This window comes from Carcharodon carcharias, chromosome 5 (genome assembly GCF_017639515.1).
Source record: "Carcharodon carcharias isolate sCarCar2 chromosome 5, sCarCar2.pri, whole genome shotgun sequence".
NCBI classification, from domain to species: Eukaryota; Metazoa; Chordata; class Chondrichthyes; order Lamniformes; family Lamnidae; genus Carcharodon; species Carcharodon carcharias.
In genome coordinates this window covers 94,320,055-94,336,636 of record NC_054471.1, presented here as the reverse complement: position 1 = coordinate 94,336,636, position 16,582 = coordinate 94,320,055, and the positions used below count along the sequence as shown (strand labels likewise).

At 39.8% G+C, this 16,582-nt stretch overlaps 2 protein-coding genes across 9 annotated transcripts in view; one reads left to right on the top strand and one right to left on the bottom strand.

The window, feature by feature from the left end:
- Positions 1–8,085, bottom strand: part of sh3yl1 (SH3 and SYLF domain containing 1) — a 180,535-nt gene extending 172,450 nt beyond the window's left edge. For 2 of the 7 annotated variants that reach the window (XM_041187647.1, XM_041187644.1), the window contains exon 1: positions 7,714–8,081. In XM_041187647.1, the coding sequence (XP_041043581.1) occupies position 7,714 (1 nt within the window). In that variant the 5' untranslated portion in view covers positions 7,715–8,081. Of the gene's footprint in view, positions 1–7,713 lie in introns of all 7 variants that reach the window. The other 5 variants (XR_005942996.1, XM_041187646.1, XM_041187645.1 and 2 more) reach the window with 5 other exon arrangements.
- acp1 (acid phosphatase 1) overlaps positions 8,029–16,582 on the top strand; it is a 34,764-nt gene continuing 26,210 nt past the window's right edge. The window contains exons 1-3 of one of the 2 annotated variants that reach the window (XM_041187649.1): positions 8,029–8,102; positions 10,065–10,138; positions 13,698–13,811. In XM_041187649.1, coding sequence (XP_041043583.1) covers positions 8,063–8,102; positions 10,065–10,138; positions 13,698–13,811 — 228 coding nt within the window. In that variant the 5' untranslated portion in view covers positions 8,029–8,062. Of the gene's footprint in view, positions 8,103–10,064; positions 10,139–13,522; positions 13,637–13,697; positions 13,812–16,582 lie in introns of both variants that reach the window. The other variant, XM_041187650.1, reaches the window with a different exon arrangement.

Here is a 16,582-nt window from a genome sequence, read left to right as displayed (position 1 = left end):
CCCTTTAACCTAATCTAGACAGGGATAGTAATAGTGTAAAGTCCCCCAATTTACCACCCCATTTTTTTTACACCTCATTGTAATTTTCTTGAAAATTTGACCCTCTATATCTTTCCCACCAGCTGGAGAACACTCAGTACTGTTCTGCTACCTCTAATGTTCCTTCGTTCTAACCAAATAGATTCTGGCCTTGACCTCTCCAGGACATCCTCTCTCACTCACTCTCCAGTATTGTAATATTCTCCTTAATCAGTGCTGCTTCCCCAGCTCCTTTTTTCCATTTCTTCCCTATACCGCCACATATATACAGATCAAGTATCCTTTATACATTAATCCAAAAGCTGAACACATTCAAAAGCTGCATTTTTTTGAACGTCATTGACCTTTAACGGGGGAAGTCTGTGACCTGAGCTGACCCCACGCTGTGTATATTATTCAGTGGTGCATCTTACTTTTCTAGCCATTTTGTTTACATTAGATGATAGCTAGCCTTGGCTTTGGCCATTGTAATGCAAGTAGGTCTAGGCCAATACACGGTATCCAAAAAAAATGATCGGAAATCCAAAATGCATCCGCTCTGAGGGTTTCGGATAAAGGATACTCAACCTGTACTTCCCTCCAGTTTGAAAAACTAGATGCAGATGATGCAAGCTGGTTTCTCGGCTTGAATTATCAGCCCAGGGGGTGGAGAATAGATATTTCAATAGATAAGGAACTCCTGGTACTGGAGGCATTGAAGCTCTGGGTTGTTTTAATTTTTCTTTGTTGAGGTATGTGTGCTATTGGTAAGACTAGCTTTTATAGCTCATCCCTAACTGCCCTTCAGAAGGTGGTGGTGCACTGCATTCTTGAATCGTTGCAGTTCATATTGTGCTATTGAGTAGCGATTTCCAGCATTTTGACCCAGCAAAGGAAATGATATAGTTCCAAGGCAGGATGGTGTGTGACATGAAGGGAAATCTTACAGCCTAAGGTGTTCTCCTGTGTCTGCTGCCCTTGATCTTTTAGGTAGCAGAGGTCAAAGATTTAGTAGGTGGTCTCATAAGTGCCCTGTTGAGTCACTATGGTGCATCCTGACGACAGTAGATAATGCAACCACTGTGCGCCAGTGGTGGAGGGAGTGAATGTTTAAGGTGGTGGATAGGGTGCCGATCTAGTGGTTTGCTTTGTCTTGGAAGGTGTCGAAAATTTTGAACATTGCTGCAGCTGCATTCACCCAGGCAAGTGGAGGCTATTCCATCACACTCCTGACTTGTGCCTTGAAGATGGCGGACAGGCTTTGAGGAGACAGGTAGTGAGTTACTCGCCACAGGATTCCCAGCATCTGACTTGCACATGGTTCGTTGGTTAAGTCACTGGTAACACCCACGATGTTGATGGTGGCTGATTTGTTGTTGATAATGCCATTGAATGTCTAAGGGAGTTGGCTAGATTATGACATGGGAGGGGTGGGGAGGAGGACCACGAAAGCAAAAAATGTTGAGAAGCCCTGAGTTTAACAACTAAATTAAGATGTTTCTGAAAGGTCACATCAGCTCAAACAAAAAAAGGTACAACAGAAACCTATTTATATAAATTTTCAAGTTTGATCCACACAAGATAGAAACAGCGTAAATAATACAGCCCACCAGGCCTGCTCTATCATTCAGCGTAATTATGGCTGATGTTGGGGTACAATTCCACTTTCCCACTCGTTCCATATCCCTAGATTCCCTGAGATACCAAAATCTGTCTATCTCGGACTTAAATATATTCAATGATGGAGCATCCACAACCCTCTGGGGTAGAGAATTCCAAAGGTTCATAAACTTTTGAGTGGAAAAATTTCTCTTCATCTCAGTCCTAAATGATCATCCCTTGACGGTGCTCCTGTGTTTTAGATTCCCCAATCAGCAGAAACAACCTCTCAGTGTCACATTGCAAACTCTACTATGAAGGACACACCAATATCTAAACAAGTATCCAAAAAAAAAGTTATGGAAATGGAAAACTCTGCAAACCTCCAAGGGTATTCAAAAAAGGAGCTTGTTGAGGATTGAGACAGGTCACAGCAGTGCAAATTCTGTAGCACACGATCAAACTAGTAAACTTAAGATTGATTTATCATATCCTAAATTGAATGTATGGTGTGCACATTTCATTCAAAATGCAGTTAATGGTGGTACCTTCAATAAATGAAGTAACAGCTCTGATTAACATTGTTGACATACAACTGTAATTTTATATTGAAGAAAGGACTGTGCAATCTGGCCACCAGGTTCAAGGAAATTGTTGAAAATACTTTGAAAATTTGTTTTAACTTCTTTTTGTTATCCTCAGGAACTGATGTTTGTAATATTTAAAATAAGAGAGAGAGAGATCAAACAAACAAAGAAAATTTCTGAAGGAAACAAATGAAGAGCACATGCAACTGTTACCTCAATGTTATTATAATTGCACAACTCTTCCTTGAGACTTTTCGCTGCCTGGTTGATGCACTGTAACTACAAAGTTGAAAGAAGAAATCATTTTATTAAGAGCTTCCATCTTAATGAGGAGGCTATAGACCAATTGACATCAGTATGCATCAAAACCAACAACTGATTTATTCTACTTAAGATACATGAATGTATCTTGTATAGTTTCCATAACAAGAACAATCAATCTTCCTATACAATAATTGTGGGTGCAAAACTGCTAATAAGCCTAGCAACAGCAACCTTTCTATACATTGCAGTCGAACAACAGATAGTGTGGTTTAGTTGTCGGTAAATAAAGAGAATAACATCTGTAAAACTTGTGATATAGAGCTAGAACAAGACTGCAATGAAATTATTAGAATGGAACATCCCCAGCATTTGCTATTACAGATGTTGATATTGATATTTTTACAGTTTGTTTCTTTGATCACATTTTTGAAAATTTATGTATTGGTTTTCTTTGTGCAAGTCATATCAAACGTAGTATTAGAGATTGAACATTGTATTTTTAGTATAACACAAAATGGTTGCTTGGTGGACTGAGAGCTGACAGGAAGAGTGTTAGGTTGTGAACAATGACCAGAAGAGAGAAGGAAAACATGTAGACAGAAACGAGCCAAACTGCATCTAGACACACAGAACCCTAGAACAAAGGACCAGTCCAGCATGGTTTGAATGCTGGATTCAGGATATGAACAGTTGTGATGACCCCGAGGATTCATTGGGCATGGTGGGTGGGGGGGGGGGGGGGCTGAAAGCACTGTGCCAATGAGAAAGCGACATCACTGCAAATGTAGTATGCAGGTCCACTAGAAGGTTATAAGGACCGAATGTACAGGAATCTCATGACTATAGTCGGAAGAGAGGATAGCCTTTAGCTATCAACATCAGTAACAGAACAGGACGGTTCGATCACCCAATCTTGTCTGTCTCTCAAGAAACCAAGCAACCAAATTGTGAGTATACATTAGCAGATATTCGTATCGGATTTTTCCACTGATATCGATTTATACGCTATGGGATTTAGGTAAATAAAAATGTTTTTTGTAATCTTCAGTCACAAGGTGAGGAGCAGGAAGTTTAGAGGAGATGTGAGGAAAAACTTTTTTACCGAGGGGGTGGTGACGGTCTGGAATGCATTGCCTGGCAGGGTGGTGAAGGCGGGTTGTCTCACATCCTTTAAAAACAACCTGGATGAGCACTTGGCACATCATAACATTCAAGTGTATGGGCCAAGTGCTGGTAAATGGGATTAGGTAGGTAAGTCAGGTGTTTCTCACATGTTAGTACAGACTCGATAGGCCGAAGGGCCTCTTCTGCATTGTGATTCTGTGATATCCAGAGTAGACCTCCAAACCACAAGGGTTAAGTAATTTAGCCATGAAGGAGGATTGCCTACATAAGGATGCAATTTACTGAACATCGGCTCATCCTCTCTCGCTTGACTCACTTTCCCTAGATAAGCTATTGAAATTAGTTGACCTAAACCTAGTAAACACAATACCCAATTCTGGTTATTGCCTCGCGTCCACAGCCCACTCCTTTTGTCTAAGGGATAGAAAGTAACATACATTGACAACAATAGACTAACTTCTCGGTTAGCAGCTTTAAATCTATGAAGTGGAGGGTTCTGGTGCATTGAAACAAATTCACCACCCATCAATATGACTATGAAGCTCCTCAGCATGCGTCCTGCATTTGCTTACTAATAAGCATTTCAACTCACCAAGGCAAACCCCTGGTTTCAGGATTATTGTTAAGAAACAATGTAAGTTTGTTTTAAAAATCAGTTCAGACAGCAAATGCAAAATCCAAATGATTACAAACGGAAGTGATACAATTCTTTGCATTACAGACCACCATGAGATGGTGGTGGGGATCTGTAAACAGTTCAGAGAGACATGCAAGTACAGCAAAGCAAAAGTGTTTGATTCTTTAAGCTATCCCAAGGCAAAGGACAAAGTAACATATTGATTGAAGTGAGGCATACTTTTTAAAGAGTGCATTCAATAATGCTCCTGGAGCATTGTTCTTTCAGTCCAAGGAAAGAAACACTGCCTCCGCTTAACTCGGGAAATTAAATGGAACAAATAATTAAGCTGAAGGTAGAAAAACAACTGTGTAATAGAAACTGGAATATAGTTAAGTCCAACATGAGAAGGAAAGGGTAGCAACGAGTAAAAGCTAAAGGTACCATGCCGGACTGGAAAATACAAAGGTCAAGAAGTTAAGAAAGAATCTAATCCTCGTAGAAAAGTTAGCAAACAGGTCACAAGAACAATGATGGGAAATCTTCAAATATAAAACTGATGGAGTATGAAAAAGGCATACTCCTATGAACTAAAAATGGGGCACTGTGATGGAGGGATTGAGAAAAGACAGTGACAATCCCAACCCCGCCCTGCTGCTGGCAGGCCTCTCCAGGCCCCTCATTCTTAAAAAACAATTTACTACATTTGGATTCTTTCAACTACATACAGCCTAATAACAACAAACTTTTCATTCAAGTGCACAATCTCTTACATCAACAAGCATTAGAATTTATAGTTCCACTTCAAAGAGTCTATAACTACTTGTTGCTGTCACTCAAACTGTGCAATGGCAGACATTCTACTGCGATAACGGATGGTTATGAAATCACGCATATGCAACCATGGCATACAAGGCTATGGGCCTAGTGCTGGAAAATGGAATTAGAATAGTTAGGTACTTGTTTGACCGGCGCAGACTCAATCGGCCAAAGGGCCGTTTTCAGTGCTGCAGACCTCTGACTCTAAATCAGTCATGCAGCACTAATCCAGCAATGGAAACCCTCAGGCTTGTGCCAACAGATAGCGTGAAATAGCAAGCAATAATTGAAAAAAAATTCTCCAGACAATTTTTCAAAGATTTGAACCATAGGGCTTTTAAATGCATTGACAGCTCCCTTTGACAAGTGTTTTTGGCAGTTTCTTTTGACAAGGCCTCCTGACAGGTCTGCTTGACAGTTTTGACAGGTCCGCTTGACAATTTTGACAGGTCCTCTTAACACTTTTGATATTTGAATTTGACAGTTCTGTTCACAGTTCCAATGGGCTTGACAGTTAAGTGAGTTTCTGCAAATTCATGCCTACTTGTAACAATTGCAAAGGGTACCTTACCATCACCAAAGTGCACCTTGCCTCTACCAGAGGCGTCAAAGGACCAAGTCCAAAGGAATACCTTACCTTTCCAAAAAGCTATCCAAACTAATCCACAAAGTTCAGACTTGTTTTTACTGGGTCTAATCTGCACACTTCAGGTTTCACAGTCCAATGCTATCAAAATCCGACTTGAGTGGAGGCAGCTGATGTCTCTGTAAAACACGCATGCATGAAATGTGCCCCGCCTCCATGAAAATGGAAATTGCTGTATTCGGGGGACAAGACTTACAATTTTCAGCCACCTCCACCATTTTCACCATGAGGCTAGCCGTCATGGTGAAAATCTGGACCTTTGGGTGCAAATAATATTCTTTAAAAAATGCAAACCATAAAAGACAATACAACTTTGGATTTTGTAAATCAGAGCATAGACTACAAGAGAAAAGAGACTTATCATAAATTTGTACCAGGCCATGGTTAGGTCATAGTTAGGACATTGAAGTTTTGGATAGCCTTGTTTTAAGTCCCTCCATGGCTTCATCACTCCCCATCTTTGTAACCGCCTCCAGCCCCTCAACCTTCCGAAATTACTGCAACCCTAATTATGGCCTCTTGTGTATATCCAATTTTAATTGCTCCACCATTGGTAGCCATGTCTTCAGTTGTCTAAGCCTATGCTCAAGAATACCCTCCCTACCTTTCTCCGTGTCACATTCCTTAAAACCTAAGTCTTTGACCATAATTAATGATTTTAGCAAATCTCAAGTGAGTCCAGAATTAATCCTGTAATTAACTGAAGTGCTTTAGCAAGTCACCGAAAAATCAGGGATTCCCTAAACAAGGAATACTCTCCTGTTCAACAGTTTATTCTAAATGCAATTAACTCTGGTAATATTTGTAGCCGATAAGGTATCTTCTCACACTTACATTGTAATTCCTACTATCTTCAGGCACTTAGCAGCACTATTACAAGAAAGCAAAGGGATTATAAAAGCATTTATTTTTTGTTTTTCATTATCTTATTAATTATACAAGTTGACAAAGGACCACATCATCGACTTCTCAGTAAATCTGCTTTGCTTTTTTCTTATAATTTTATGTTTTGATATATACTAGTACAAACAAAATACATCTCACTACCATACTTTGCTGTTAATAATTTTTTCAATTGTCATTCATTTGATATAGATTCCAAATGCATAGATTTTACATAAATATATTGTTTACTAACTTCTATGTGTCTCTAACAAAATTATTTCAGTTTACAAGTTAGAAATTTTCAGGCCAACTATTAGGAAGTGTAAAGTGGGTTACTTTGATAGGAAAAATGAGAAGAGGTAAAATAATCTAAACGGCCCAATTTTAAAGAGTGGACCTGGAGATATACATTCACAAGTGACAAATGTTGGTTAAAAATCCATACAGCCTTATAAACAGAAGCACGGAGAATGAAAACAAGGCATTCATGATAAATCTTCAGAAATCACAGGTTATTAGTATCGTGGCCAATTCTATGAAGGTCTTGGTCAGGGTGCAGAGATTTACTGGCATTGCACCAGGGATGAAAGGCTTCACTTACATAGAGAGTTTAGAGAAACTGAGGTTTTTCTCCTTAGAGTAGGGAAGGTTATGAATAGATTTTATGGAGTTATCAAACAGCAAACACTGGCAGAAGGGTCAGTAACAAGAAGACACAGATTTAAGTTAATTGACAAAAGAACCAGAGGCAAGCTAGATGAAGGGATAAAATGTGTAGTGAGTTACGATCCACACACTGCCTAAAGAGTGGGGATTCGATACTAACTTTCAAAGTAGATTTGAAGAAATACTAGAAAAGGAAAGAAATAATTAGTTTGGGGGGGGGAGGGGTGAAAAGAGAGCAGGGAAATAGGACAAATTGGATAACTTCTTCAAAGAGCCAGCCTAGGCACAGTGGGTTGAATGGCCTCCTTCAAGTGTTGTATCATTCTATGATTGTATGAAATGATTTCACTATATGTCAATACCAACTGTGCCTTAAGTATAACCCAACATAAACGTTGCACCACAAAAAATACACTTCTGAAAAGGTACACAAGGTATTTCTCCCAAACGTATACCAATCTGTAATAAAAAAAAGAAAATAAACTTACTTTTATCAATAATGATCCTCTAAAAACCTTTAAATATGGACTTTTACAATGTCATCCTAATCTCACTTTCCAAGTTTACCTGAACTACTGCACCTGTCCACTTCCTAATAGATCCTCAATGGGCCTTTTTAGTAGCTGTCTGTAGACGTGCCAGGAAATTAGGACATTTCCGCATCTCGACGATGTGGTTGATTTGAACACATTTCCCTTAATGTGGATAATTTAGAGATTTTACATATATATATATATATAAAATATAATTTGCAGCGAATGAGGCCCGGGGTTACTGCAGCAGGCACGAAAGTAGACGGAAGCGCATGATGCAGTGCCCTGGGAAGACCCTGTGAAGATGGCGGGCGGGCAGCAATCGGTCCTTTTCGTCTGTCTGGGTGAGTGAATGAGTGCGGCGCTCGCGGCTCCCCCTCGCGACTCGTGCCGGCCTCGGGGTGGTAATTGGGTAACTGCTGCCGTCCCGCGCGGAGTCACCTGACCAGCGACCTTTATAGCGCGCGCGCGCGCGCGCGCTCCGCTGTCAGCGGACACCTGGCGCCATCTCCCCGGCAGGTCCCAGTGTGGCTCACTCCTGCTGTGGTTACCCAGAAGTTGTTCAGATTTAACCTGCATGGGTTTTCTCGCCCCTACCGGGTTTAAACCGTACGAATTGTTGTCACCGCTTCATTGGGTCTCTGTCAACAGCTGGTGATCACATTGACCTTTCTTTCATTCAAAGGAATCGTACAGAGCAAGAGGTGGCCATTGGGCCCACCGTGCTTCTGCCGGTTTTTTGGTATAGATACCCAATTGGTCAAACTCCCTGGCTCTTTGTACATCCTGTCCTCTGCACCATCACAAAGACTGCCTATTTCCACCTCCAGAACATTGCTTGATTCCACCCTTGTCTATGCTGCTGAAATTTTCTTGGAAATCTCCTGAAATCTTGGTTATCTCTAGAGTTGACTATTCTAATGTGCTCCTGACTGGTCGCACATATTCTACCCTTCAAACTTGAGGTCATCCAAAACTCTGCAGCCTGTGTCCTCACGCCAATTCCATATAACCCTGTGCTTACTGACCTATATTGGCTCCCAGTTAAGCAACATCTCGATTTTTAAAATTCTCATCCTTGTTTTTAAAGCCTTCCCATTTGCTTCTCCCTATATCTGTTATCTCCTTCAGTATTTCAGTTCTCTGAGATTGCTGGACTCTTGAGCATGCCAAAGTTTAATTGCTCTACCACTGGTGGCTATACCTTAAGCTGTCAAGGCTCTAAGCTTTGGAATTCCCTCTTAATCTTTCTGCTTCTCTTTTCTCCTTTAGAATGCTCCTAAAAATCTACCTTTTTGACCAAGCCTTTGATCATCTGCCCTGATAAATGCCTTATCAGGAAGCCTTGGTATTAAATTTTGTTTGATAATGCACCTGTAAAGTACCCTGGGATGTATTATTATGTTAAAGGTGATATGTAAATCCAAGTTGTTCACCTTGAACCTGCAAATTTATCTTTAAGTATTTATTCAGCTCTATTTTGAAAGTTACTATTCAGTCTGCTTCCACCACCTTTTTAGGCAGTGCAACCCATATCATAACTTGCTATGTAAAAAAAGAATCTCTTTGTGTCCTCTCTGGACTTTCTGCCTTGAATTAGCTTCCTCTGGTCACCAACCCTCCTGCCATACAGTCCAGTAAAGATTCAATTTGTGAAAAATGCTTGCTTTTTTTGTGCCCCCATAAGATGGCTCTGGCATATGGAGGGACACTTTAGATCAGATTTAGTAGGATATAGGTAAGTATGTCAATGGTGGTTAGAAATCAAAGCTGAATAAATGGATTTAAAGATCAGCTACGGTCTGATTTATTGATTGACAGGAACAGGTTTGAGGGACTAAATGGCATCCTCCTAATCCTATGACCTGATACTGCAGATGATAAAAGATCTCATCCCATCTGTCAAGTCAGCAAATCTGAATATAGATTGGGGCATAAATCACAGTTGGCTTTGTCTAAGGTAGACTTGTGCTGAGGAAACACAATGCTGATATTAGCTCTTTAATAGTACAGTAGTTCTTCTTGGTGTGAATGAAATTATATGGCTTATACAGTGATTCTGCCTGCAAGAACTAAGTATAAAAATTACTGCTTAATAAGTTCGCCTCTGAGAAACTTCGTATATGTACCTTGATTATCGACAACGACTGGAGCTGTATAGAATTTGAATTAGCATGCAAATCATTAATCTGTTTTGGTGCCTTAAGTACAGGAATTCTATATACTTAAAACTGTGCTATACTTACTTGTAAAATATAAAATTTGGGAGAACTCATACAAGCATATTTTAAACTCCTTTTTTTAAGGCAACATTTGCCGATCTCCAATTGCTGAAGCCATCTTCAGAAAGCTGGCAACAGACCAGGGTGTCATAAACAAAGTAAGTCCTACTCACTTTTTCAGAAGAGCTCTTCTTTATTTAGGAATTAAATAATCTTTCATAAGTGGTCAGATCAAGAGCATAAGCTGGCTGTGTCATTTACTGTGCTTCATACCATTTCCCTGCTGCCACTCTGTGCTGAATCTGCACTGATGGATTTACTAGCAGTGGACACATGCAGGGTTTCTGATTTGATACCATGCAGGAAAATTATGTATGGTTCAAGCTTGCACTTAAATTTCATACCATTGCTGGTCATAATACAGCGAGATTGTGTTACATGATAACCAATCCTTCATGCAACAATTATGTATTTTACATATTATGTACTTGTGAATCACAATAATAGTAAAAGTTTATTTTTCTGATTGTTTCCCAAAAGCCATTTCTTGCATTTAATCGATAGCAAAGACATGGACCATTTAGTCCAAGTGATCACTGCCACTGTTTATATTCCACATGAAATTCCTCTCACTCTAATTACTTCTTCCCACCCTTTCCCACTGTCCCCCTATTCCAGTCTTTCTCATGTGTATATATAAAGCCATCCCATGTGGCAGTGAGTCCCAGATCTTCGCCATTCTCTAAGGAAAGCAATTGTCTGAAATTCTTTATTTTTTCATTGGTAGTTAACTTATATTGAAGTCCACTTGCTCTGGACTGATTCACATTTGGAAAGAGTTTCTCCACATCCACCCTGTTTGGAACCTTTGTGATTTTGAAGTCTTCTCTCAAGTCTCTTAGCCTTTTTCCCAGAAAAAAGATCCCCAACCTGATCAATCCTTCAGCATAGTTGCATCCTCCCAATTTTGGTAACATCCTTGGAAATCCCTTCTGTACTTCAGATATTTTAATCATTTTTTTTGCTGTATACCGATCAGGACTGTGTACGGTACTCTGTGGTCGAACCTAGGTTCTATATAAATTTAAGATCACCTCTCTGCTTTTGTTTGCAATCATTATAGCTATTTCAAACTTTTAACAATTTATGTATCAGTATTTTGATGTCCCTTTGCTCTGCTGCCCCATCGTGGTCAGAGAATCACTTGCAATGGCGGGTGGGTGTGGGGGTGTGAACTCTACACTGGTTGGAGCCATAATAGCACAAAAGAAAGTGATTGTGGTTGGAATGGTCAGAACTGGGGATGTTTGCTGATGATTGCACAATGTTCAGCAACATTCGCAATTTCCCAGATACTGAAGCAGTCTGTGTCCACGTACAGCAAGACCAGGACAATATTCAGGCTTGGGCGTAATGAAGCAAATATGATTCGTACCACAAAAGTGCCAGGGAATGACCATCTCCAGCAAAAGAGAGCCTAGCCATCTCCACTTGACATTCAATGGCATTATCGTCGCTGAATCACCCACCATCAGCATTCTGGGGGTTTCCATTGACCAGAACTGAACTGGACCAGCCATATAATTACTATGGATACAACAGAAGGTCAGAGGCTGAAAGTTCTGTCGTGAGTAATTCACCTCCTGACTCTGAAAAGCCTGTCACAAGTCAGCAGTGTGATGGGATACTCTCCACTTGCCTGGATGAGTGCAGCTCCAACAGCACTCAAGAAGCTCAACACCATCCAGGACAAAGCAGCCAATTGGCACCTCATCCACCATCTTAAGCATTCACTTCCTCCACCACCAATGCACAGTGGCAGCAGTATGTCCAGCTACAAGACGTGCTGCAGCAATTCACCAAGGCTCCTTCAATAGTACCTTCCGAAGCCACAACCTCTACCACCCAAAAGGATAAGGGTAGCAGATGGGAACACCACCACCTGCAAATTCCTCTATAAGCCCATCCTGATTTGGAAATATTTATTTATTCTTTCATGGGATATGAGTGTTGCTGGCTACACCAGCATTTATTGTGAAGTTGTAATTGCCTTGGAGAATGTGATGGTAAACTACCTTTTTGAACAGCGGTCAATTTGGTGTAGGTACACCCACAGTGTTGTTAGGAAGGGGGTTCCAGTATTTTGACAGTGAAGGAATGGATGTATCGCATTACCATTGCTGAGTTCCCATCATCAACATCCTATTGCTTACTTTTGACCAGAAACTTAATTGGAACTGAAATACTGTGACTACACGAGCAGGTCGGAGGCTGGGGATTTCTGTGACGAGTAACTCGGGTTTTGGGACGTCAGGAGGTGTCTGCCATTTACAAAGTGCAAGTTAGGAGTGTAAAGAAATATTCTCCCCTTGTCTGGATGGGTGCAGCTCCAAAAACACAAGAAGTTTCGCACTATCCAGTACAAAGCAGCCCACATGATTAGCATCCCATCCACCAATTTAAACACGCATTCCCTCCACCTTTGGCATACTATCAAAGTAGTGGCAGTAGTGTATACTATCTACAAGATGCACTGCAGCAAATTGCCAAAACTGCTTCTTAAGCACCCTCCAAATCCATAATCTCTACCACCTAGAAGAAAGGGCAGTTGATGAGCGAGAGCACCACCATCTCCACGTTCCCCTTGAAGCCACGCACTGTTCCTGGCTTGGAACTATATTGCCATTCCTTTATTATCGCTGGGTCAAAACCCTGGAATTCCAACAGCACTGAGGGTATCTACACCACATGGACTGCAGCGTTCAAGAACGAGGCTCACAACCACCTGACAAAGGACAGTTAGGAACTGGCAACAAATGCTTTGCAATGATGCTCGCCTCCTAAGATTGAACTTAAAAAATGTATTATCACGCCCACTGCATTGCTCTTGTCTATCCTTGCTGTGACTGTTGAAAATGAATTCAAGGTCTTTTTTCCCCTTTCATTTCCCAGTTGTCAATTAACCACTTTACATTGCATCTTGCACCTTAGTTTACACTTTTGTCAGTGGTTTATATCGACTGAACGCTACAAAGTGTTTCTTTGTATTGCCTCATTTATGTTTTATAGAAAGTAGTCCAAATACATTTTAGCTCAGTATTTTGTGATTCTAGAGCTGGAAGATATGTTTTAAAAGTTACAAAATCTTCAATGAACTTTTATACTTCTTAAAAACACACTTTGATACATTGATACAGGTGTATTCTAGTAATGTTGGGACAGCACTAACTCACCGTTTAATTTTTTTGAAGGGAGAAATTCACAACCCTGTCTGAACAAAGTTTGCAATGATTCATCTTGTATTTCAGTGATTTTAAGTGCAAATCCAATTTAATGGTGCTATTGTGACAACTGCTGCATTTGAATGAAAATATCATGATTCGGACTTTCTTCAAGTTACAGTATAACAATTATATTGAAGCTTGGTTCTAGTGAAGTTGGGAGTTAATACCACTTTAAAATCTTAATTCATATAATTGATAACATAATCATTAAATGACTGCATGGGGAAACAAACAGCATGGCACTTGTATTTCTTCCAGTGGAAAATAGACAGTGCAGCAACATCAACGTATGAAATAGGGAATCCTGCTGACCAACGGGGCCAAAGGTGTCTGATGAAACATGGCATTACCACGAATCATGTTGCCAGGCAGGTACTGTATCCCAGTTTTTATTTGTTTTATTGTGGGCTATCAATTTTCTTTCTTATTACAGTGGATGATAGACAGTGCTGGTGTAATTGACTTCAATGTTGGGAACTCCCCAGACTCAAGGGCTCTAAACTGTTTAAGACAGCATGGCACTGAGACAACACATAAGGCAAGACAGGTAGACCAACCAGCCTTTTTTAACTTACAAAATGTCTGTTTTTAAAAAAATGTTTAGATTAATTAATAGCAATAGTACAATTGGATACTTCATTCTTTTCTAGCGCAGATTACTGGTTTGCATAATTGTTCAATGTACTGAAAATAATAGGATTGCGTAATACTGGTCGATTTGGAAAATGATGCCAGCGTGGCTTAATAAAAGCCTCTGAGTTGGAAGGCTTAAAGACTTGAACTTAGAAATATCGGCTGAAACTTGCAGTGCTAAGGGGGAGTTGCACTGTTAGAGGTGTCATCTTTCAGATAAAACTTGAAACTAAGGCCTCATACATATCAGGTAGGTGTATAAGACCCTGTGGCTCTATTTAAAAGAAGAATAAGGGAATTACCCTTGATGTCCTTGTCAATTTTTATTCCTCAGCCATCATTGCTGAAACAAAACTTCTAGTCATTAACACTGCTTATTTTTTGGGAGCTTGCTGAATGAAAATTAGCTGCTATACTTTCTGTTACAACAACAATTCCCCTTCACACATACTTCACTGACTGTAAAGTGTTTTGTGACATCCTGAGGATGTGAAAATGCTATAGAAATGCAGTTCTTCCTTTTTAAAGCTAAGCAGAGATTTCACAGAGCTTTATCTACCTCAGGAGATTAAATGAACTGGCTTCAAAAGCGAAAAAAAAAGCATTGATTTCTAGCATACACAATGTGTCCAAAATGAAAAATTCTGGAAATAAGCAGCAGAGGCAGCCTACGTCTGAAAGAAAATTGAAGTTTAATGTTGTGGAGCGCGCCTTCTTTGGAAAAGGGTTTTTTTTGGTGATACATTTCAGATGTGAGCCTTCAGATACTGAAAACTTCAATGTACTTCCAGCATTTTCTGTTGTGGGAAAGTTGGTACTTTGGAGAAATGAGTGTGAAGGGGAAAATTACCTTTTTTTTTGTTTCGTTTGTTGTGTTTACATTGGAAAAAGTACCAGCCTGATTCCTGTTTTCTATCATAGCATATGCTACATGATAATCAAACAATTTAGCATCTTTTCTTGATCTTTCAGCATATAAGCATGAATTCCTTGCAATGTCGATGCTTATTCCTGACAGGAGCTACTTTGAAGTAAATTCTGAACTTTTCAATTTAATTCTAAAACGAGCAAATGCCTCTTCAAATATGTGTTGAACGTATTGTACAATAGTAGCAAGTTTCCACATCAATGCTGACAGTAAACTGTAGGATATACTGTTTTATAAGCACAGAAACATTCTGTGCAGCATGATGAACTGAATTATTTTGTGGAGGTAAAACTATATGCCAGCATGTTCTTTTACAATTCAAAGTCCAGTGGCTGAAAATGAGTACACCCTCCGGTCAATCATAGGCTAACTGATAGACACATCCTGATGTCTTAGAGGATACTAAAGCCAGTGAGAAAAGATTTCTTTCAGAGTGAAGCTGAAGATCAAATCGTGAAAGTACTTACTGTTGTGTTCCTGGCCTTAAAAAGCACTGTTATAATTCTGAGGCATATAAGATTGTTTTTGGGACTATGTTTTTAAGGTAAAAATTAAGGGTATCATGTGACCTGTTCTGAAGTTTGCCTGACAGCAGGCCTGAGTGGTTTAATTGTTAGGAATTAAAGGGGACACAGATTATTTTACTGGGAAGAAAGTGCAAGTGTTTACACTTGGAGACAATAGCAGCAACGTGTGTACTAACAGTGGATAGACTGGGAGTCTCCAAAGTCCCAGAAAAGTGTTGAAAATGTTGGGGTGTAAACTGTTGTGCTTAAATTGTCCATTTAGTTCCAACAAGACGAAAGATAGTTAATCAGCATTTCTACCTTGATACAAAGCCAAGGCCCATATAATTCATATTGTCATGAAAATGGGCTTTGAGATGGGAAGGGTTTCTAAGATAGCCCCAAAAATTCACAGACACCGTTAGTCAGCCAGAGTCCAAGTGAGAGCGAGCAACTAGGGGTCAAAGTCTCTATGGGCCACTACACCAGAATACAGGTGGAAGCTCATGCTCTAATTGCAAAGACTAGATTCATGAGGAGTTAAAATAAAGCTGGAAAATTTACCTAGCATTAGTTAGAGGGAGAAGCCTCCTGGGAAAACTTGCACCAAGGAGGACAATTCTCAGTTAAAAATTTTCAGGCTGGAAAAAGAGAAGCTTCAAGTAAACTCTCGGGATCTAAGGGTCATTTTGGGCTGATTTTGGGAGAATTGAATTCCATTTAAAGGACGCTGTAGCTATCTCTGATAGTGGGTTTTCCAGTTGTTAAGTTCAGTTCTGTAGTTAAAGTACAAGTTGCCTACCAAAATATTATTCAGACAATGGTGCTTTTAGCCCACACAGATCATAAGTCAGATTGATTTAAATTTATTTTAATTAATGTATAAGTTTTAAGAGCATTGAGTGATTTCAATCTGGATAGTGTACAAATTGATTTATAAAGACTTCTTTCTCTACAAAATTTTTGCTGTCATGTATTTTACCTTTTAAGAGCATTAATATTGATTAATTTTAATTTATTCATGCATAAGTTTTATGGGTAATGAGTGATTCCTATGAGCCAGGGAAAACAAGTGGAAAAGCACCATCACCACTATTTTGGCCAGGGGGTTTAGCCAGTGTTGTGCGTTTAAGGGAGGGGGAGGACCTGATGTTGGCATCTGATGTTGGCAAAGTGGTTTGAACCTGCATAAAATATTGTAGAAATTCTGCCAACTTTAGAGCTGATTCTGTTTAAATTGCACTGATTTAA